The 24,186-nt window shown below is 44.5% G+C and overlaps 1 protein-coding gene across 2 annotated transcripts in view; it reads left to right on the top strand.

The window, feature by feature from the left end:
* Positions 1-24,186, top strand: part of LOC111957545 (coronin-1C-A) — a 53,506-nt gene that overhangs the window by 8,877 nt on the left and 20,443 nt on the right. Inside the window, exons 2-3 of one of the 2 annotated variants that reach the window (XM_023978407.2) lie at positions 11,823-11,893; positions 12,074-12,273. In XM_023978407.2, coding sequence (XP_023834175.1) covers positions 12,076-12,273 — 198 coding nt within the window. In that variant the 5' untranslated portion in view covers positions 11,823-11,893; positions 12,074-12,075. The remainder of the gene's footprint in view (positions 1-11,822; positions 11,894-12,073; positions 12,274-24,186) is intronic. The other variant, XM_023978406.2, reaches the window with a different exon arrangement.

Below are 24,186 nucleotides of genomic sequence, written 5' to 3'. Positions count from 1 at the left end.
CCTGGCAAAATGTGTCATTGTAGGAAATGTAAAAGTTTAGCCCACAAGGTGGGGGGGCCACCAACCAAATCTCGCTTAGGACCCCATGTCAATCTCTCCTGACTCAAAGTGGAGGAGAGATTTACTAAATCACTACTTGTATTTATGGGAGGTATTGACATATTGAATGCACAAGCTATCTGTTTGAACTACTGGCGCACAGGTTGGACACCCATGCATACGCCACAAGACATGCCATTGTGGTCTCTTCACAGTCCAAGTCCAGACTGGGAGGTGCACAGTACTACGTAGAGCCATGATCTCATGGAACTCTATTCCTCATCAAGTAACTGATGCAAGCAGTTCAAATTTAGTTTTTTTTTTAAAGATACAGTGTAAGTCGGAAGTTAACATATACGTTTAAACTCAGTTTTTCACAATTCCTGACATTTAATCCTAGTAAAAATTCCCTGTCTTAGGTCAGTTGGGATCACCACTTTATTTTAAGAATGTGAAATGTCAGAATAATAGTAGAGAGAATGATTTATTTCAGCTTTTATTTCTTTCATTACATTCCCAGTCAGTCAGAAGTTTACATGCACTCAAGTAGTATTTGGTAGCTTTGCCTTTAAATTGTTTAACTTGGGTCAAATGTTTCAGGTAGCCTTCCACAAGCTTCCCACAATAAGTTGGGTGAATTTTCGCCTATTCCTCTTGACAAAGCTGGTGTAACTGAGTCAGGTTTGTAGGCCTCCTGGCTCGCAAATGCTTTTTCAGTTCTGCCCACAAATTTTCTATAGAATTGAGGTCAGGGCTTCGTGATGGCCACTCCAATTCCTTGACTTTGTTGCCCTTAAGCCATTTTGCCACAACTTTGGAAGTATGTTTGGGGTCATTGTCCATTTGGAAGACCCATTTGCGACCAAGCTTTAACTTCCTGACTGATGTCTTGAGATGTTGCTTCAATATAGCCACAATTTTCCTACCTCCTGATGCCATCTATTTTGTGAAGTGCACCAGTCCCTCCTGCAGCAGGGCAACCCCACAACATGATGCTGCCACCCCCGTGCTTCACGGTTGGGATGGCGTTCTTAGGCTTGTAAGCCTCCCCCTTTTTCCTCATTATGGCAAAACAGTTATATTTTTTTGTTTCATCAGACCAGAGAACATTTCTCAAAAAAGTACGATCTTTGTCCCCATGTGCAGTTGCAAACCGTAGTCTGGCTTTTTTATGGCGGTTTTAGAGCAGTGGCTTCTTCCTTGCTGAGCGGCCTTTCAGGTTGTCGATATAGGACTTGTTTTACTGTGGATATAGATACTTTTGTACCTGTTTCCTCCAGCATCTTCACAAGGTCCTTTGCTGTTGTTCTGGGATTGATTTGCACTTTTTGCAGCAATGTACGTTCATCTCTAGGAGACAGAACGCGTCTCCTTCCTGAGCGGTATGACGGCTGCGTGGTCCCATGGTGTTTATACTTGCGTACTATTGTTTGTACAGATGAACGTGGTACCTTCGGGCATTTGGAAATGGCTCCCATAGATGAATCAGACTTGTGGAGGTCAACAATTTTTTTCTGAACTCTTTTTCCCATGATGTCAAGCAAAAAGGCACTGAGTTTGAAGGTAGGCTATGAAATACATCCACAGGTAGACCTCCAATTGACTCAGGCTAATTGACATCATTCATCAGAAGCTTCTAAGGCCATTTTCTGGAATTTTCCAAGCTGTTTAAAGGCACAGTGAACTTAGTGTATGTAAACTTCTGATCCACTGGAATTGTGATACAGTGAAATAATCTGTCTGTAAACAATTGTTGGAAAAATTACTTGTCATGCACAAAGTACATGTCCTAACCGACTTGCCAAAACTATAGTTTGTTAACAAGACATTTGTGGAGTGGTTGAGAAACACTTAGGTTGGAGTCATTAAAACTCGTATGTGAACTTCCGACTTCAACTGTAACTACACTTTATGGAACAGCAAGGACTGTGAAGCAGCGCACAGACACATGCATACACACATGTTAACATATGCACTATACAAATAAAATTGTTTTTGTCACATACACGTGTTATTGTGGGTGTCGCGAAATGCTAGTGTTTCTAGCTCTAACAGTAATATCTAACAATTTTACAACAATACACACCTAAAGGAATGGAATCAAGAATATCTAAATATTTGGACGAGCAGTGTCAGGCATAGACTAATGTATATTATAGTAGAATAGAACACGGTATATACATATGAAATGAGTAATGCAAAATATTTAAACATTAGTGACTACTGTTCCATTTTATTAAAGTGGCCAGTGATTCCAAGTCTATGTATATAGGGCAGCAGGCTCTAGTGTGCTAGTGATAGCTATTTAATAGTCTGATGGCCTTGAGAGAGAAGTTGTTTTTCAGTCTCTGTCCCAGCTTTGATGCACATTTACTGACCTCGCCTTCTGGATGAAAGTGGGGTGAACAGGCAGTGGCTCTGGTGGTTGTTGTCCTTCATGATCTTTTTGGTCTTCCTGTGACATCGGGTGGTGTAGGTCTCCTAGAGGGCAGGTAGTTTGCCCCCGGTGATGTGTTGTGCAGACAGCACCACCCTCTGCAGAGCCCTGCGATTGTGTGCAGTTGCCGTACCAGGCGGTGATGCAGACCGACAGGATGCTCTCAATTGTGCATCTGTAAAAGTTTTGGGTTACAAGCCAAATTTCTTCAGCCTCTTGAGGTTGAAGAGGTGCTGTTGCGCCTTCACCACACTGTGTGGGTGGACCATTTCAGTTTGTCATTGATGTGTACATTGAGGAACTTGAAGCTTTACACCTTCTCCAATACGGTCCCGTAGATAGGGGGATGCTCCCTCTGCCGTTTCCTTAAGTCCACTGTGTTTTCTTGACGTTGGATGAGAGGTTATTTTCCTGGCACCATACTCCCATAGCCCTCACCTCCTCCCTGTAGGCTGTTTTGTCATTGTTGGTAATCAAGCCTACTACTGTTGTGTCTTCTGCAAACTTGGTGATTGAGTTGGTGGCGTGCGTGGCCACGCAGTCATGGGTCAACAGGGAGTACAGGAGGGGGCTGAGCACGCATCCTTGTGGGGCCCCAGTTGAGGATCAGCGAAGTGGTGTTTCCTACCTTCACCGCCTTGGGGCGGCCCGTCAGGAAGTCCAGGACCCAGTTGCACAGGACGGTGTTGCACAGGACGGTGTTAAGACCCAGGTTCTCAAGCTTAAGGATGAGTTTGGAGGGTTCTATGGTTTTGAATGCTGAGCTATAGTCAATGAACAGCATTCTTACATCTTGAAGCATGTGGTGACAGTAGATTGGGTTAGGGAGAGATTAAATATGTCCGTAAACACTCCAGCCGGCTGGTCTGCACATGCTCTGAGGTCACACTTACACAGGGATTTTGTATTGTAGCTATGTGGTGGAGTAGGGGCTTGGTCATAATGTGTTGTGAAATCTGAATGTATAAAAAAATGTTTTTTTGTATAACTGCCTTAATTTTGCTGGACCACAGTAAGAGTTGCTCCATAATAAATACAGAAGGGGGCATCATTTTTATGGATACACACACAAAGAAATATCAATAGAAAACATGTGAAACGAAATACAGCTAGTTTGTGGTCTTTCCAACTTCAGTCTGAAGTGATTGAGCTAGCTGTGTAGTTGGCTAGTTAGCAAGGTGGGAAGAGCCTCAATAGGAGATCGGTCGCGAGTCGCTTGCCAAACAATTCTGAAAGTACATGCAATTTCCACGTGTTCCATTGCAAATTGTCATACACATCTCGCAAGTAAGCTCCCACAATTTGGCCCTGTGTCTGTGTGGTGCACGTGTTTGTCTATCACTCCGTGTCTAGCCAGTTGATGTGATCAACTTGTGGGTTGACAGAAATACGCTACCCAAAACTTTCTCAAATGTTAACTGCAAAGTAGGCATATCAGGTGGAAGTATGTCACGAGTTACAACATGTTTTGATGTTTACATTTTTTTAGTAGGTCTCATGCTTTGCCATAGCAACCTGCGTTGTTCTAGAACTGTCAACCAGTGCTTGGGTAGTGGTTTTGCTTTACATTGCAGTCAATACGAATAGAACTAATGACCAGCAAGCGCTTAAAATGGCGTATTATTGCTTAAGTAGAGGATAGGAAAGCCAGGCTACAGTGCTCCGCCATGCAAGACTCTCTGACCGAGCTCTGTTACACAACTCCCTCACCCAGCTATCACTGTTGTATACCAAAGTTGTCAAACCCCACCTGTCTGGCTTCCTGTCAACTTTTTCATATTCATTGCCTTTGAATCGTACAGTATGTTTCGTATGTGGGTTTTCTATGCACTAGCTGAACATTTAAAAAAGTTTAAAGTTGTATGGACCAGATACAGCGAGCAGAACTGCATGATCTTCTTACACTTGCCGGAGTATCCTAATTTGGCCTAGCCTAACATCTTTTCTGTTCTCACAGAGCTTTGCTTCTTGATTGGCAGCAAAAGACTGGCTTAGTTCTGAACACTGCATGGCCCCTCTCTGATGCTGTAATGCTTACAAATTCTTCAGTCACATTTAGCACACATTATGAGCCATTTTTCACACCACTAATCTCTTCATATTAGTCATTGTAGAGCTACGGTACAGTGACTGCTACCCTATGTCACACTACTGGACTGCCAGTCCTGCTCTCTGTCCTTCGAGCAGTAGCCTGATATAGCCCCTTCAATGTTTATTTTTTTGTACGTGTGGAGACTGGCATGTTCCCTCTTATTGTTTATAGAAATGTGATATCTGTGTGTGATTCATGGCATGAAATTGGGCATTCCACTCTACCGGTTCAATTGATCTGAGAGCAGCTTGTCTTCAAATACTGCTCATGGACATGGCTTAACTAACTGTGCTGTGGTCATAGACAAACACCTCTCATAAATGCTTGACGTTTTTAAACATTCCATGGCTGGTATTTTACTGATGTTGCTAAGCAGCGTCTGTGTTTGCAAACATGGCCTGGAGACCTTACTGCGACTTGGCAGAGCCATCCAGTCTCAACCAAGTCTCAACTTCAGGCATGGCTGACTGACGGATTAGGCTACAGCAGACCACTGGTGCATCTGGCAACACAGCTTTTCCACCATCTCTCTGTCCAGCTGTCTGTCAGATGTCCCAGCCTCACCTAACTCGCAGCATATTTGCCAGGATCTGCAGCCGTGACCCTGCGTTGACCCCTGATGCAGGACCGTAGCAGAATGTCCCAGCATGCATTGCTCGCCGCCAGGGATGGAGAATGCTCATTATGCATTCTGGTCAGGCAGACCGGCGTGGTGACCAAACTGGAGCAGCAGGATATTTGTCTGACTGAGGGAAGCCCAGTGTCCAATGGGTGGGACAGACAGACAGGCAGGGCCTGTGATGAGCAGGCCAAGCCATGAGTGTCTGGCTGGGGCGGCTCTGCTCTGCTGGCAAAGGTCCTGTCACTACAGGAACAAACGGCTCATTATCCATGCATAGTTTCATTCTACTCCATCTGTGTACAATGTGTAGTAGACCTGGGAAGTTTTCTGTTTGCAGCAGATGGATCACTCGGACAGAGGGGAACCCTGTTGACCTTGTTATTTATTAAACCGTATATCAGCCGACATGGAACAGGTATCACATGTACCCCCCCCCCCCCCCCCCCCTATGCATTAATGAGACTGATTGGTTGACTGTGATAATTAGCCATGGTCCTGCACACACTCAGGGGACCAATCAGGCTCCACTGTTCTGACTGAGCTAGGACGCTGGTGAGCTCTGCTGTTCACAATAGACCACAAGTCAATGATTGCCTCCCCCATTCTGTAGAGTTGGCTACCTCCAGACAAGAGACCATATGGTGCCATTAGACACCCAGTAGGGAGAGACTGGCTTTAATTGAACATTTGGAGTGGTCCTCAATTAGCTTGTCATCCACTTGAGGACTGTCAGATAGCCAGTGTCTAAATACACACACACCAGTTCCTTCCCATTTAACATGGGCACCACGATTTTGTTCCTGATCTAAGCTGTTTAATGCATCTTTGCTACCACTGACATCTTGGCACCATAGAGAACTAAAATGTCTGGCGTCTTCCTGTATCATGCCTTTTTTAAGTTATTTCTGGAGTTGGCACGTGTTCTCTGTGTTGGATCACAAGTTCTCAGTATGGAATATGCAGGTTCAGGCAGCTTGATGGAAACTCATACAGGTTATAGCAATGTTCTGTACTGGGCTGCTCTAAAGCCAGCTGTTTCCACTATGTTCCCTCAGCCTTGGCATAATGAAGACATACAAGACTGGGGTCACATTTAGCCCTTTTCACACAGCTGAGGTGAAACGAGCGGTAGGCCTACTGTGCTAGCACAGTGCGGTTTAGGTCGGCATGATGGTGCGAAACACTGCCCACTGTGCCCCTAAAGCTGATTGGCATTAGCCAACCTTCAGACCACACAAACAGATCTAGACCAAGAGGGTTCAAACTGCACAGGCTGACATGCCAAAACATCAAATGATTAAGGACATTTTATGCAATTTTTCTATTTACAAATGTCCAAATGCCATGGCAATTCCCCACAGCTCCCAGCTGGTTGAAGGCCTAATCTGTCCTGTGTCACTCACTGTAGTGGGTTTATACTTTTGGCAGGACAATACGCTAGATTGTTCAAATGACGTGGGTTTTTCTCTCTCCCTCTACATCAGTTTATGTACCAGCAGCACACAATCATATTATGCGGAAAAGCCATAGAGGACCATGGAAGACGTCCTGTGAGGCTTTAAGTGTTGTTAGGTGGCCATATTGGCCCATACAGCTGCTATGACATACATTTTCAGGGCTTTGTGTGGAAAAATCTGAGTCATGTTATTCATATAGGATAAACCTTTTTTCTTATCGCATGTATGTCTTAGCTCAGTCTCTCAGAACACATTTTCTAATAGGGGTTTGTTTTCTGTTAACCCCCTGTTCCATAGTAGGGTGGCCTTGGCTGAGCCTGAAGCATGACAACAGAGGTAATGAAGAGGTCAACAGGAGAAGGTGTCTGTTTGGGTTGGTTTGGACCCAGTGGACAAGGCATTGGGCCTCCCAGAGGAAATGGTGGTTGATTTTTAAGTGACTACAGAGCTGCCTGCCATTACAGAGAAGCACTGTGGTAGATCCCCAGTGGGAGGGGGGGCAGACCGGGTCTTGGGGGCTTTCATTTCCTAAAACAAAGTCATCCTTGTTGAGTATTTTTGACGAAACGGCCCTCACACTGAGGAAGAACAATTTCCTGTTTTCTTCTGTTTGTGTTGGTTTGAGAAACAAGCAGATTGGAGAATGAAGATCATAAGTTAGGTGAGGGTCAGCATCAAATCAAATTTTATTTGTCACATACACGTGTTAGGCAGATGTTATTGCGGGTGTAGCGAAATGCTTGTGTTTTTAGCTCCAACAGTGTGGCTAATTCCCCTTGCTAACATAGATGTAACAAATAAGGACAAATGCATACCAGAACAATTCATTGAATGTATAGCCTACCCATTTAACTTTTACTGCCAAGGTCCTTCCCTCCTTTAGCTCCAGCATGGGGGGATACATGGGCTGTGTGCCCGACTGCCTGTAGCATGGTGGGGGGGCGGTGATGGGAGGATCTGGGCTTGTATTCCACAAGGGTTATCAGTGGAAGTAGTGTTGCATATTATCTGCCTGTGTCAGTGCCACACCCCTCCACAGGAAGGACTTCCTGCCTGACTGACACCAAAGATGATCTACTATATTGACAAGATAAGAGTGACCGCTCTAACAATGGAAATATATGTCCTCAATGATTGAATGAATGCGAGATCATGCGTATCTGCCCTCTAGCCAATGAGATGGCAGATATGCATGTGAACAGGCACACCTAAATAGTTTTTTTTGAAAGTGGCCAGAAAGCCACATGCATCAACTTGTATCAGTAAGTTGATCAACTAAGCCTCATGTAATTCAACACACTCTTAGAACTCCATACAAAAATGAGATAATCTCACATGGACAGATTTTGGCCTGGGTAAATCCTCTCGCTTCGCCTCTGACACACCGGCACCACCACATGCCCTGCTTCGTCAGTGAATTAGGATGTGAATAGTAGATAGCCTTGTTCTGCTAGGTGGTCGTGCATCATATCAGTGGATCATGGCTAGACTACACAGATCTGAAGGTCAGATCAAATCAAAGTTTATTTGTCACATGTGCCCAATACAACAGGTGTAGACCTTACAGTCAAACGCTTACTTACAGGCTCTAACCAATAGTGCAAAAAAGGTATTAGGTGAACAATAGGTAAGTAAAGAAATAAAACAACAGTAAGACAGGCTATATACAGTAGCGAGGCTATAAAAGTAGCGAGGCTACATACAGACACCGGTTAGTCAGGCTGAATGAGGTAGTGTGTACATGTAGATACGGTTAAAGTGACTATGCATATATGATAAACAGAGAGTAGCAGCAGCGTAAAAAAGAGGGGTTGGGGGGGCAAACAATGCAAATAGTCAGAGTAACCTTTTGGTTACCTGTTCAGGAGTCTTATGGCTTGGGGGTAAAAACTATTTAGACGCCTTTTTGTCCTAGACTTGGCACTCTGGTACCACTTGCCATGCGGTAGCAGAGAGAACAGTCTATGACTAGGGTGGCTGCAATCTTTGACAATGTTTAGGGCCTTCCTCTGACACCGCCTGGTGTAGAGGTCCTGGATGGCAGGTAGCTTAGCCCCAGTGATGTACTGGGCCGTACGCACTACCCTCTGTAGTGCCTTGCGGTCAGAGGCCGAGCAGTTGCCATACCAGGCAGTGATGCAACCAGTCAGGATGCTCACGATGTTGCAGCTGTAGAACCTTTTGAGGATCTCAGGAGAGAGACTTCTTTCTCAGGCTAAACTAAACAGTTGTAGGCTAGATGCCATACTATGTCCCAGAGAAGGGATGTGGCTATATGATGTAGGACCTAGTTAATTCTCCCTTACCTGGTTGCCTCAGCAACACTGTATTTCATCTGTTGAAGTTAGTCTGTTTAGTTGCCAAATCAGGTGTAAAAGGAGAGGTGATTTGAGTTGTTGAATAACGATGTATTAATCTAGTCAACCGAGAGTTAGGGCTGGGTGATATGGTGTAAAACTCATATCTCAATGTTTTTCAAACTTATGGGTGATTCTCAAATATATCTAGATAAATGTTTTCTCTAAGCTTTGTTGTACAATTTAAAGGTCAAATACACTGCATTTAAAACGGTAAGCGATAAACTAATGAATTCAGAGCTTGTGTAAATATACATTGGTGGAATATAAGCCTTCCACAACCATAAGACCCACTTCTAATTTAATATTTTATCAAAATAGTTGTACCTAATCACTGATCTTGCTTTCAGATCCATCTATAAAAATGCAATTTTTCTAACAAATTTAAACAGAACCATGAATAATGCACATTCACGAATAATGTAGCAGGCATTAGTACCGGTCTCATAAACGATCTCTCAAGCACAAGCTAGTGAGTAACCAGCTAATATTTATATTTCATGTTTATCCAACTTGGATCTAGGTATAATTTCACAAGCTCTGAATTCAGCTAACAAGGCAAAACAGTTGAATTGTTATGAACARAACTTTCTTTCTGTCTCCAACTGTTTGAACAGCATGCTAGTCTGTCCACTTTGTTCAGATGTTGAAATCAAGTGGCCTACCTTCTCAGAATGAGAACGATTTGCTAATCAGTTCATGAAATTGTTTTATTCTTATTGCACATTTTATAAGACTAAACAGCTTGTAAAACAATCTTTATTTGACTAAAATACTGCTAGCGATATGTGGTACCGCAATGCGCACGTGACTGAGAATCTCATTTTCCAGAATGAATGTTCATTGGTACATCCGTTTTAGTCTGCTCGAAATTTGAGTTTAAACAGGATATGGTTCAAAATGTTAACTTCTATATTACAGTAAAATAATATCTCCATGTGTTTGTGTCCATATGACAGATTTCTGTTTAACCAAACCTCAAATACAAAGAGCGTGTTGAAACCGTTTGTCAGAGCGGAACACGTGATCCCTCATCTTTTTTGTGGGGAGGGGCTTGGGTGACAGGCGAAGAGAGAAGTTTCACTCTCGCTAAAATCTGTCCAAATTAAGCTTAATGCATTTCTATGAGCTTTTTGCTTATTTTGAACATAAGCCTTCCCGCGGTTGGGACAACGTCTCCCATTGTTTGGGCGGAGACATGAGCATATCGTCATTTTATACAGATCTCTGGTGTGAATGGGAAGGTGCACAGAAGGAGTGAACGAGACCAGACCAAAAAGACATGAGAACAAGCGGCCATAAACACTCATTAAAAAAAAAAAGAGAAAAATAATAAGAACCTTGATTCTGCGATACAGGCATTTGGAATATCGCGCAAAAACATGAATTTGAGCCCACACGACAATTTCACAGCTGTCTGCACACAATGTGGTTATTTTGTCTTTGCATTCAATGACATAATGATGGCAGCATTCACTTTTCTGTTGTAAGAGGTACTATAGGCTTAGTTAATAAACTAAGACAGTGGCCCAGTTTTGTGATTTAAGTTATGAACAATTCCATGGTAACAGAAATACACCTGAGACTCGGATTGTTCACTTTAAAATGTATACCAAACAAAAACGATTGAAAAAACAAAGTTTAACCAACCATACAACTATTATGCAGAAGGACTACTTTTAAGAATTTACACCACATTTGGCAAACGCATTTATAGGAGTTGTATGGCTTTTAACTTTAAAATATATGCCAAACAATCATTTCAAAGAGATGAGACTCCGTGTAATTCTGTTACCAAGGAATTGCCCTTAGCAGGAGGATATCTTTGAAAACTAGGTTACTGCTTATTGGCCTCTCAGATGTGACTTCACTTGTAGCTGTTAAAAATACATGTCTTCCAAAGCGCCCTCAGATTTTATTCCTGGGTGAGTATTTAATCTGAACAACCTACCAAGTCCCTGACTGTACTATATTTGAATTGGAAATGTCTTATTTTTGTTGGGAAATGGCACTTAAGTAGGTGGGCTATTCAATGGATGAAAGATGGTTCTTGTATTTCTAAGTTTGATAGTTAGCATAATACAAGATGAAAGAAAAACAAATGAAATGTGATGAGGTGTGAGCCTTATGTCAAACATGTTCATGTGCTAGGGTGGGGCTTAAAGAAATATCCATGTATATGCCTAGATATCTGAGGTTATTTGAGGATTACCATTTCTCCCTGCCAAGCATTTTATCTCTTGGTTTTATTAGACTGTGATTACACTTTAACCTTCATGGCAAAGCCTACGCTAACATTATTTTCCAGTCCAAGAATTCACTCAGGGAGGCTTTGCTTGCCCAGCTTTGCTATCATCTCTTTCTGTCTTGCTCTCTCGGCCTAATTTCTGCCTACTCTTATTATTTAGCTCCTCGTTGCCTGTGTATGAGGAAGTACACAATAGCCAGTGTAGGCCTAATTCTGGTGGTGGAACAAAGGAATGATACAGCAGAGCTATGCTCATTGCTCAACTCTAGATAATTGGCACCCATGCTGAATGTCAGCCTGGTTGTGTGTCAGAGGGATGGGGAAGGAGGGTTAGTCTGATCTGTCATATGCCTCCTCTCTCTGGCTGTACTATGCTGCTGTAGAACATTACCTTAAGTGACGTCCCAAATGGCACCATATTCCCTATATAGTGCACTACTTTTGACCAGGGCCCATAGGGAATAGGGTGCCATTTGGGATGCATGCTTAGTCTGACTGAGGCTGAGCCTCACATCTGGGAGGGGAATGTGTAAAGGGCTCAGTCACACATGCAATCAATCTGTCTTGCAGAGTAGCAGTCACAGCTAGGGGACAGGACGTTCAAGGCACCCATGTCTCACAAGCAGTAAACACGTATACATGTGAGAGCTGCAGCCTTTCTACTTCTCAGCCATGTAGCACCTTTTCTTTAAAGAATTGTCATTTGAGATGTTATAGGCCTAAAATCCCAGACTGCTTGGTTTTTTCTTTTCCCTTTGATTGTGAGTGTGACAGTTTCCAAACTTAAACCCCAACTTTTCTCCCCCCCGTCCACTATCCAGATATGTTCAGGCGAGTTGTGCGAGCGAGCAAATTCCGTCATGTCTTTGGCCAGGCGTTGAAGAATGACCAGTGCTACGATGACATCAGAGTGTCACGGGTCACATGGGACAGCTCGTTCTGCGCCGTCAACCCCAAGTTTGTCGCCATCATCATAGAGGCCAGCGGGGGCGGGGCCTTCCTGGTCCTCCCTCTTAACAAGGTGAGTCAGATTATTGACTATAAAAACTGCATTGCATAGATCTGTCAATGGGTTTCGCAAGGAAACTTATGTCAAGCAGAGGTTTATACATTAATATGGGCATGTGCTATTGCTGCCTGAGCAGATTTGGGCTTTGGCCTAGTTTGACCTGTCCTTACATCTGTGGCTTTGACACACACCTCCCCCTGGGGACATGACGGAGTGTGTCTGCGTGGCTTTGGCCTGGGCCAGCCCCCCTCCTTCCCAGAGTCAGTTTCAACACGCCCTGTTTGCAGGGAACAACCACGCACGTCACACACAGTGAAATGTACTGCTCAGACCCACACACATCCAGGGGAAATCACACATTGGCCACCTACAAATCCCAACCCTGCAGTTATTTATTTTTTATTTTTGTGTGTGTTCGAGAGCCTACATATTTCCCTTAGTCATTCATGAGGAGAAAGCAGCAGCGTATTGTGTAGCAGCATCACATAAACATGTTTCAGGTTGTGGACAGACGGGGATATTTTGCTGTGTGAGATTGGATGGATTCTGACAAGCTGGGTTGCTCAGCAGTGCAGGCAGCAGTACATACTGGTGGTGGTGAGAGACTGCAGTCTGACTGGCCCAGATGTGGGTGACCGATACTACAGATTCACTATTCTGAAGATCATAATAAGTGCCATCTTTGTATCAATTCAAGGGTTTGTTAGTAACTCAAGTCTGTGTTCACCTCTCCTATATTTTGAACAGAAAGAAAGCAAAAGCCCCGTCAGCTTAGCAGCAGTTGTTTTAATGACCTTAAATTAACCAGCTGTCAAAGATTTACAGTTCATTATTGTCATTCATCTTCTTTTAGTGAGGGACAATACAGTACCATAGAATACTGTAGCAGCTAAAATCCACCTTTTTGTTATTTGTGCCTGTTGGCTCTTTCCGATATCCTCAGTAGCTGGGTGACGTGTGTGTGTGATGGTGTACTCACCGTGGTTGATGTAGGAGGATAATATTACTTAAAGGGAAACTATGGGATTTGCTAGTGAAGCCATTTATGTACTTACTCAGAGTCCGATGAACTTGTGGATACCATTTTTATGCATCTGCATTCAGTATGAAAGTTGGAGGTAGTTTCGCGAGCCATTGCTAACTAGTGTTGGCGCATTGACTGGACATCTATTGTAATAGCTAGCATAATAGCTCTAGTTTTGCTAGTTAGCCACTGGGCTGGCGCTAGTTAGCCACTGGGCTGTGGACACCCCTTCAAATTAGTGGATTCGGCTATTTCAGCCACACCATTGCTGACAGGTGTATAAAGTTGAGCAGACACCCATGCAATCTCCATAGACAAACATTGCACTAGAATGGCCTTACTTCTTCTGAAGATCTTAGTGACATGGCATCGTCATAGGATGCCACCTTTCCAAGAAGTCAGTTTGTCAAATTTCTGCCCTGATAGAGCTTCCCCGGTCAACTGTAAGTGCTGTTATTGTGAAGTGACAACGTCTAGGAGCAACAAGTGGTATGCCACACAAGCTCACAGAATGGAACAGCTGAGTGCTGCAGCACGTATAAATTGTCTGTCCTCTGTTGCAACACTCACTACTGATTTCCAAACTGACTCTGGACGCAGCGTCAGCACAAGAACTGTTCGTCGGGAGCTTCATGAAATGGGTTTCCATGGCCGAGGAGCCGCACACAAGCCTAAGCTCACCATGTGCAATGCTAAGTGTCAGCTGTAAAGCTTGCCGCCGTTGGACTCTGGAGCAGTGGAAATGCCTTCTCTGGAGTGCTGAATCACGCTTGACCATCTGGCAGTACGAAGGACAAATCTGAGTTTGGCCAGGAACGCTACCTGCCCCAATGCATAGTGCCAACTGTAAAGTTTGGTGGATGAGGAACAATGGTCTGGGGCTGTTATTCATGTTTTGGGCTAAGCCCCTTAGTTCCAGTGAAGGGAAGTCCATGCAGAAATGGTTTGTCGATCGGTGTGGAAGAACTTGACTGGTCTGCACAGAGCCCTGACCTCAACTCCATCGAACGCCTTTGCGATGAATCGGAACGCCGACTGTGAGCCAGGCCTAATCCCCCAACATCAGTCTTCGACCTCTAATGCTCTTGTGGCTGCAGCAATATTCTAACTTCTAGTGGAAAGCCTTCCCAGAAGAGTGGAGGCTTTTATAGCAGCGAACTGGGGACCAACTCCATATTAATGCCCATGATTTTGGAATGAGATGTTTGACGAGCAGGTGGCCACAAACTTTGTTGTGTAGTTCGCATGCAGGTTGAAGGAAGTTACTGAGACACACACAAATGGTCTCAACGAGTTAATCTGACTAGTGGGAAGTAGAAAAAGGGCTTCATTGCCAAAGTCCCAAAGTATCCCTTTTGGGGTATTAAAGTGTATTTTTAGAGGAAAGCATCCAAACTGGTTTCTGATATTTGAAACAAGCAGGACATGGGACCTAGGAGGACCGAATAGGGTGAGGAGTGTTACAATGCCTTTGGAAGCTAGGCTGTTCCTGATGGATGGCAAAGGCCAGCCAGGCAAGCCTTTTTTTTTCTTCAGCTTTGCCCTTTTTAACAGCAAGGTTGTTTTCCAGTTAAAATGTCTGTTTTGCATACAGTAAATAAACATGCATTTCAGATTTCACTACAGGGAGGACAAACAGTTTAAGTGTATGAGCAACTGGGATGATTGTGTCAGCTCTCCCTGAGTGAGGTTTCCCAACCCTCACTATAGGCTGGCAGGCTCTCAGTTATTGCATTGTGTACAACACAAACTAAACCAAAGGCCTCTGGGGACAGGACCTCTGTGCTGCTCAGCTCCATATAAGGGCCTTAAAGCGCTCAGACCACTTTGCTCTACCCTCAGCTTGGAGATTAACAGCATTTGGACAGTGTTTGGTTGTAAACAGTTGCCTGAACACCCACTCCTGGGGTCATGCAGGTTGGCATGCTTTCTCTATGTTCAGCAATTAATTGGCTACATTAGGTTATGATGTATGAAAAAATGGTGTAATGTAATTAAATGCAAGTCATTAGCCTATTCTTGCATTGAATTTCATTTTTAAATTTAATTATGTCATTGAGTTTTTTTACATCAAAATACGACTGTCTTAAAGGGGCAAACGTTCCAAACGAGACACTGACTGGCTAGCCCCAATGCTAGGTTTCTTTTTGCAGACTATCAACAGTAGCCAGCATATTGCTAGTATGTTCACAATTGATGGTTTACTTTTGTGAATCACTTTCCCTAAAATAAACTGAGTGGATTTTTTGCTTTGGACGGCTCGCATGTGCTGTGTGAAGGCATCAACTCATGTAGGCCTAGTTCTTGAAGTTATGACTTGCGGCAGCATGAAGGAACGGCTGATCATATTGCTCATACAAATAGCATGACTTTTCTGTCTTTAGTCTACAATGGTTAAAGCCAGTAAAAACATGTCGGCCAGTGACTAACGAGATCCACTGGCATGACATGTTTTTACTGGCCCTAGGCCAGCGGGACATCGTTAATGTCGTACCAACCCACTCCCCCCCCCCCTCATAATTAGTTTAATTAAAGTGTAGAAGGTCAGACAGTCGTTGAAGCCAACGGGGTCTCTGGTCTAATGTCCCTCAGTAACTGCATTAGTTGTTATTAGTGTCATTAGTGGTCAGTAGTAGATGTCTGGCTGCAGCAGACACGTACACACACAGAGCCTGGTGGTGTTCCTGTATGTCTGGTCCAGCGGGGCCAGCCAGCCATGGCAATGTCAGCCAGCCATGGCCTGATATACAGTAAGTTCTGTCTGTGTGGTTTTGACAGCCTGTAACCAGAGCAGTCCATTGGTGGACCGTGTCATTTGACTCTGCTATGGTCTTGGGAAGCCGATCCTCTGGCCTGTCATCACACAGCCATGCACCTTACTCAATACAGCCACCGCCTGCCTGTCCCGCTCCCAGACCCTGGCTGTGTCTCAGGGATAGACCAATGATTTATATACACACTGACGGGGTGCGATTTTGAAGCCACCGCGCCTCCATTTGCCCCCCCCCCCCCCCCCCCACCTTTGTAAAAATTATTTTGGAAGCTATAAAATGTATTTAATGTCTACATTTTGTTTTTGCTTTCTATTAGACACATTAATGCATATGTTTAAATTATATTATGTGAGCTAAACATCTTAAAATATTTTTTTCCCCTTAAAGTATAATTTTTTAAAAGTTATAATGTTACTGTACCCACTACAACACAAACTTAAATGCATGTAATTTTGTCCTTAACATGTCATTGAAATACTGTAGAATTCCTATGGATGACTGCTTCTTCTGGGGAGTGCCAATATGGCCGACCAGTGACTTCAAAGGCTATTGTTGGCGAATGCATCGCATCAGCAATTCATAGTTTATATACATAATTGGGCTAGACTGGCTTTTGAATCTCTGACTTCTGAGGAAACATTCTACTGTGGGTTTGACCCTGACTCTGTACAGTAAAGCCGTCAACGGCATCAACATCTGCACGTGAGTAGAGGGTCAATTCAAACACTATGTAGCGAATGTCAACTAAGTTGTATTTGTGTTTGCTATGTAGCTCTTGTGATTTTGTTTCTTTTGACTCACCTTATGTCCTACGGGATCAACTGTACCTGCCTGCGCTAAACAGTTGTTAGCTCACGAACGTGAGGAGAGTTGTAGCTAGTACACCCGAGCAGTTTATAGAATTCACTTAGTCTCATTCGTCTACATAACAGTATGCTCTCTTGAAATCAGAGTTCCTTGAGTTTCCCAGCTGTAGCCTGCCTAGGCTATATGCCTACTATGATCGAAATCAACACTGGTAGGCTGCAATTGTTTTCAAATATGTAGCCTATTTGACTGATAAACCTTCTTACAGCCCAATACATTTAAACTACTATAGTCTACTTAGCATAGGGAAGATCATAATCCCTTTTCTATAAACGAACCATGCAATTTATCTGCTTATTTTACCAGCATTGAACCGCGTAGAAGCAAGGATAAAATAGACTTGCTTTATAATTTGACGCCATTGACCCTCGTGGCCCGTCTGTTCTCTCATTTACTCCTGTGCATTCTAATTCCAGCGTGTACGTGCTCGTTCATGCGCGTAAAAAAATACTTTATTTAAATTTGGGCTTCAGGGTGTGTTCGTAGGACAAAGTCTGCTTTGACTGGTGAATTAAAAGTGGACAGAGTGATTGCTTTTACGCGCAGAGTGAAGGGCAATTTCCGCAAGCTGAGGATTAAAAAAGGCTCCCATGTTTTCAGATCTGATTACATACTGGCTGGCAGCATGGACTAATCTCCTTTTAATGTTCCATCAACAGGCTATGCTCTAAAACACTAAGAAAAGTGAATATCGTTTCAAATGGCCATTAAGTGTTTTGAATTATTTGGCTTGTGGCTTTGGTTACCAAAAATGTAATATTTCAGAGAAAGGGTAGGTTCAGGCTGCTGTCTCCATTTAAGTTTAGAGAACACACATCTATCTCTATGGCAGCGTGGAGAATACTACTCTACAAACAGGAATGTTACACTGCATTTATTAACACTGCAGTATCAGGGTTTCAGGGTTGTCTTCTGCAACTGCAGCCTTTTAAAATGACTTTGCGCCATAGATTTGGAGACAACTTCCTGATTTTACAGATGACCTTTCTGATTTGAATGAGGCTATGGAGCTCTAGGTATTCTGATCATGGCTTAGCTGAGTATTTCTTCCTCAACAAAACAGGCACTCCCAGTGTGGTGGTCTATCCAAGATGGCGTAGCAGTCAGACATACACGGGACACGACAAGACATTTGTATATATTTTTAACCTCAATTTCAACATACTCTCCTGCAACCCGCCTCCCCCAATGTGGTATGGATCTGCTATTTTCTATACTTTAGAACTGGAATCCCCAACAGAAGCTAACTATCTACTAGCTAGTAGTCAGCCACTGCTAGCGGTCATCAGCTAACCTCAGCCCGGTCAACTCCTGCCAGTCTGCACAGCGCGATTCAACCCAGAGCATATCGGACTGCTTTTTCTCTACCACATCTCCGGATTCCTACCGCAATCTGTGAACCTTTACACATGATCACCGCAGCTAGCTGCTATCCGAGTGGCTTCTCCTGGAGCTAGCCCCGAGCTAGGCCCACCTCCCGGCTAGCTGAAGAGGTCCGTCAGCCAATTTCTTGGGCTACAATACCTATTTTGCCAATTGGCCTGGACCTTTTTACTGCCTACACAGTTCCCTGCCGATCCATCACGACTGGTGTGCCGACGTAACCGTCCGAGGGGGTTTCAACAGACTCTTCCATTGCGACGTCCCCCTAAGGGCCTTCTGCTAGCCCCGGCCTGCTAGCTGTTTGAGTTGCCGTTTCTATAGCTCACCTAGCTAATCACTGGACCCTATGATCACCCGGCTACGCATTGCTCTCCCTAATGTCAATATGCCTTGTCCGTTTTGGTTAGTGTTTATTATCTTATTTCACTGTAGAGCCTCCAGCCCTGCTCAATATGCCTTAGCTAGCCCTTTTGTTCCCCCTCCCACACATGCTGTGACCTCACCTGGTTTTTAAATGGTGTCTCTAGAGACACAACCTCTCATCGTCACTCAATGCCTAGGTTTACCTCCACAGTATTCACATCCTACCATACCCTTGTTTGTACATTATGCCTTGAATCTATTCTTCCGCACCCAGAAACCTGATCCTGTTCCGAACACACTAGACGACCAGTTCTTATAGCCTTTAGCCGTACCCTTATCCTACTCCTCCTCTGTTCCTCTGGTGATGTAGAGGTTAATCCAGGCCCAGCAGCGCCTAGCTCCACTCCTATTTCCCAGGTGCTCATTTGTTGACTTCTGTAACCGTAAAAGCCTTGGTTTCATGTATGTTAACATTAGAAGCCTCCTCACTAAGTTTGTTTTATTCACTGCTTTAGCATACTCTGCCAACCCGGATGTCCTAGCCGTGTTTGAATCCTGGCTTAGGAAGGCCACCCAAAATCCTGAAATTTCCACCCCCAACTAACATTTTCCGACGAGATAGAACTGCCAAACGGGGCGAAGTTAGCCTGCAGAGTTCTGTCATCCTATCCAGGTCTGTGCCCAAACAATTCGAGCTTCTACTTTTAAGAAGCCACCTTTCCAGAAACAAGTCTCTCACTGTTGCCGCTTGTTATAGACCACCTTCAGCCCCCAGCTGTGCCCTGGACACCATATGTGAATTGATTGCCCCCCATCTATCTTCAGAGCTCGTACTGTTAGGTGACCTAAACTAGGACATGCTTAACACCCCAGCCACCCTACAATCTAAGCTAGATGCACTCAATCTCACACAAATTATCAATGAACCTACCATGTATAACCCCAAATCCGTAAATATGGGCACCCTCATAGATATCATCCTGACCAACCTGCCCTCTAAATACACCTCTGCTGTCTTCAACCAGGATCTCATATCCTGCGTCCGTAATGGGTCTTCGGTCAAATGACCACCCCTCATCACTGTCAAACGCTCCCTAAAACACTTCAGCGAGCAGGCCGTTCTAATCGACCTGGCCCGGGTATCCTGTAAGGATATTGACCTCATTCCGTCAGTAGAGGATGCCTGGTTATTCTTTAAAAGTGCCTTCCTCACCATCTTAAATGAGCATGCCCCTTTCAAAAAATATAGAACCAGGAACAGATATAGCCTTTGGCTCACTCCAGACCTGACTGCCCTTGACCAGCACAAAAACATCCTGTGGCGTACTGCATTAGCATCGAATAGCCCCCGCAATATGTAACTTTTCAGGGAAGTTAGGAACCAATATACACAGGCAGTTTGAAAAAGCTAGCCTTTGCTTTCCTAACAGAAATTTGCATCCTGTAGCACAAACTCCAAAAAGTTCTGGGACACTAAAGTCCATGGAGAGTAAGAGCACCTCCTCCCAGCTGCCCACTGCACCGAGGCTAGGAAACACAGTCACCACGATAAATCCACGATAATTGAGAATTTCAATAAGCATTTTTGTATGGCTGGCCATGCTTTCCACCTGGCTAACCCTATCCCGGTCAAAAGCTCTGCACCCTCCACAGCAACTTTCCCAAGCCTCCCCCATTTCTCCTTCACCCAACTCCAGATAGCTGATGTTCTAAAAGAGCTGCAAAATCTGGACCCCTACAAATCAGCTGGGCTAGACAATCTGCACCCTCTATTTCTAAAATTATCCGCCGCAATTGTTGCAACCGCTTTTACTAGCCTGTTCAACCTCTTTCGTATCGTCTGAGATCCCTAAAGATTGGAAAGCTGTCACGGTCATCCCCCTCTTCAAAGGGGGAGACACTCTAGACCCAAAGTGTTACAGGCCTATATCTGTCCTGCCCTGCCTTTTCTAAAGTCTTTGAAAGCCAAGTTAACAAACAGCTCACCGACCATTTCAAATCCCACCATACCTTCTCCGCTATGCAATCTTGTTTCTGAGCTGGTCATGAGTGCACCTCAGCCACGCTCAAGGTCCTAAATGATATAACCGCCATCGATAAGAGACAATACTGTGCAGCTGTATTCATCGACCTGGCCAAGGCTTTCGACTCTGTCAATCACCACATTCTTATCGGCAGACTAAACAGCCTTGGTTTCTCAAATGACTGCCTCGCCTTGTTCACCAACTACTTCTCAGACAGAGTTCAGTGTGTCAAATCGGGGGGCCTGTTGTCTAGACCTCTGGCAGTCTTTATGGGGGTGCCACAGGGTTCATTTCTCGGGCCAACTCTTTTCTCTGTATATATCAATGATGTCGCTCTTGCTGCTGGTGATTCTCTGATCCATCTCTACGCAGACGACACCATTCTGTATACTTCTGGCCCTTCTTTGGACACTGTTAACTAACCTCCAGACGAGCTTCAATACCATACAACTCTCCTTCCGTGGCCTTCAACTGCTCTTAAATGCAAGTAAAACTAAATGCATGGTCGCAGTTGTAAATGAGAACTTGTTCTCAACTGGCCTACCTGGTTAAATAAAGGTGAAAAAAAATTAAGAATCTTAATGACTCAACCCCTACACACAATGTCAAACGTAGCCTCATAGCAGGGCACAGGGTTCAGATCAATATGTCTTCGCATGTCTCTCTGACTCTCTGCCATGTCTTCTCTTTTGCATGCGCGCACACACACACACTATAGCCCATGTGAGGGTGGACAGGCCCATCTGCCCATGCTGTGCTGTACCCAGCCTGTTTGGGCAGCCAGCTGCTCAGATCCTTTGTCTCCCGCTCACTCCCAGCCAGGCTCTTTGTCACCTCAGCATTCGGCCTGCTGAGGGGGGCTGGATGTGGAACGAGGGTGCTGCTCCTCGAATCCAATCCCCAAAATATGGCCCTTCTGATATGTGTACTGTGGCCCTCATTTTATCTTCAAATGTTCTACCTCCCTATCCACATCCAGCATGGTTGGTGTTAAGTCCGAGAACCACATAAACCCTCCATGTAAGTGTAGGTTTGAGCTTTGACTGAAGGTGTCTTGAGATTTTGCCTTGAGATTCACCCTTCATACTTTCCTTGCACTTGCCTATTATCCTGTGTGTGCTTGGACACGTTGGCCTATGCTTGAGCTTGTGGATCGATGTGTGTGGCCATAAGTTGCCTGTGGTATTGGTCAGTCAGTATCACAGAGATGAGCTGGGTGTGTCTCTGTGTAGGAGGTGGTTCCTGTGGCAGGCCAAGATGACTCAGCGCCTCGCCTCATTGTTGCTGCCTGCATGTTTGGCTGCGTCCTGTCAGGACCGAGAGGGATGTGTGGAGGTGTCAGGTGTCTGACTGAATGCATGATGTCTTCAACCCTCATGCTTTCAATCTCCTTTCTCTCTGCGCCTGACGCAATGTAATATATTCCCTCATTTCCATATGAAGGAAGCAGTGGGAGACTGCATGCTGTAGCAACTGCACTGAGACATTCCTGCTTTGTCCTCTCAATCTGCCTGACCCAACTCTGTAGAGGGGTGGGGGGGTCTCTAAGGGGAAAAATAAACCACAATTTATGATTTATATTCTCATACCTTGAAAGCCCTCATGTGAGTCAGTCAAGCATGAAATTGTTGAATTCTTCTTGGTGACTGGCTGGCTCAGTAGCCTCTGTCTTTATTTCCCATGTGTAGTCACCATGTGTTGATCAGTGTGTTACAATAAAGTTATTCTGACTGAGTCAGTAGGTTTCTTCTGTCCGTTCTGGGACTCTTTTGGGATAAAAGTACAGCCAAGACACTGTGTACGAGGTCATGTTCTCAACCAGTGGTTTACAAACTCTTTCTTCACAGTAGAGAGAAATCAGATTCGGCCATGTTTTGTTTGGGCCAGTCCTCAATCCCTCATTCATCCAGAGCTCACCCTTTTGGCTTAAGAGATCCCTGGGTGTATTACACACACACATGCTCTTCCACACACACACACACACACCAGGGTTTCCATTCGTGGTACCTGACAGATTTGACCGGCAGCATTTAAATTAACTGGATATTTGAGAAATGTACCAGACCCATGTGCATTGGGTGTGTAATCTAATTCAAGCATCCACCCACGGTGCGCAGAATGACAAATCACATTTACATTATGGTAATTCATCTTAACATGCAACTCGAGGATGCAACGGCATGCTTCCTTCTTACCGAATTCCGATGTGCACTTTGAAGATATTTAAGCTGTTCCTTTACTTTTCCTCAGCCAACAAGACAAGTAGCAAACAGCAAAATCACTAGCCTATGTCAGTCTACTATCCCCTATAGTAGGAAGGTTTACATATTCTATTGGTCAGCTTGTCGTTCTCTGCAAGAAAAATGGCCAATTCCAAACAGACTCTGGGACAGTTGTGGAAAGATGGATCCCAAATTCATAGAACCATTAGGCTACATTGTTAAGTAGCGAGGCTGATGCAACCGATCAGAACGTTTAGCTTAAAATGTTGATAAACTATAAGCGCAGTAAGTTATACTCGAATGTTCGTTCCATAATGCAATTAGCAGGAGAAAAAAGTACCCGGCACTTGATGGAGATGCCGTTGCCGCCACGTTTCTATGGTCTGGTTTTGACTAGGCTACTTCGAAGCAAGTTAAGACATGCCTCATAATAAACTCAGCAACAAAAAAAACTTCCCTTTTTCAGGACCCTGTCTTTCATAGGTAATTCGTAAAAATCCAAATCACTTCACAGGTCTTCATTTGTAAAGGGTTTAAACACTGTTTCCCATGTTTGTTCAATGAACCATAAACAATTAATGAACATGCACCTATGGAACGGTTGTTAAGACCGTACAGACGGTAGGCAATTAAGGTCACAGTTATGAACTTAGGACATTAGAGGCCTTTCTACTGACTCTGAAAAACACCAAAAGAAAGATGTCTAGGGTCCCTGCTCATCTGCATGAATGTGCCTTAGGCAAACTGCAAGGAGGCATGAGGACTGCAGATGTGGCTAGGGCAATAAATTGCAATGTTTGTACTGTGAGACGCCTAAGACAGTGCTTACAGGGAGACAGGACGGACAGCTGATCGTCCTCGCAGTGGCAGACCATGTGTAACAACACCTGCACAGGATCGGTACATCCGAACATCACACCTGCGGGACAGGTACAGGACGACAACAACAACTGCCCGAGTTACACGAGGAACGCACAATCCCTCCCATCAGTGCTCAGACTGTCCGCAAAAGGCTGAGAGAGGCTGGACTGAGGGCTTGTAGGCCTGTTGTAAGGCAGGTCCTCACCAGACATCACCGGCAACAACGTTGCCTATGGGCACAAACCCACTGTCGCTGGACCAGACAGGACTGGCAAGAAATGCTCTTCACTGACGAGTGGCGGTTTTATCTCACCAGGGGTGATGGTCGGATTCGCGTTTATCGCCGAAGGAATGAGCGTTACACCGAGGCCTGTACTCTGGAGCGGGATCGAGGTGGAGGATCCGTC

The sequence above is a fragment of the Salvelinus sp. IW2-2015 genome, linkage group LG33 (assembly GCF_002910315.2).
Source record: "Salvelinus sp. IW2-2015 linkage group LG33, ASM291031v2, whole genome shotgun sequence".
Lineage (NCBI taxonomy): Eukaryota > Metazoa > Chordata > Actinopteri > Salmoniformes > Salmonidae > Salvelinus > Salvelinus sp. IW2-2015.
This window is presented reverse-complemented; position numbering and strand designations above follow the sequence as displayed.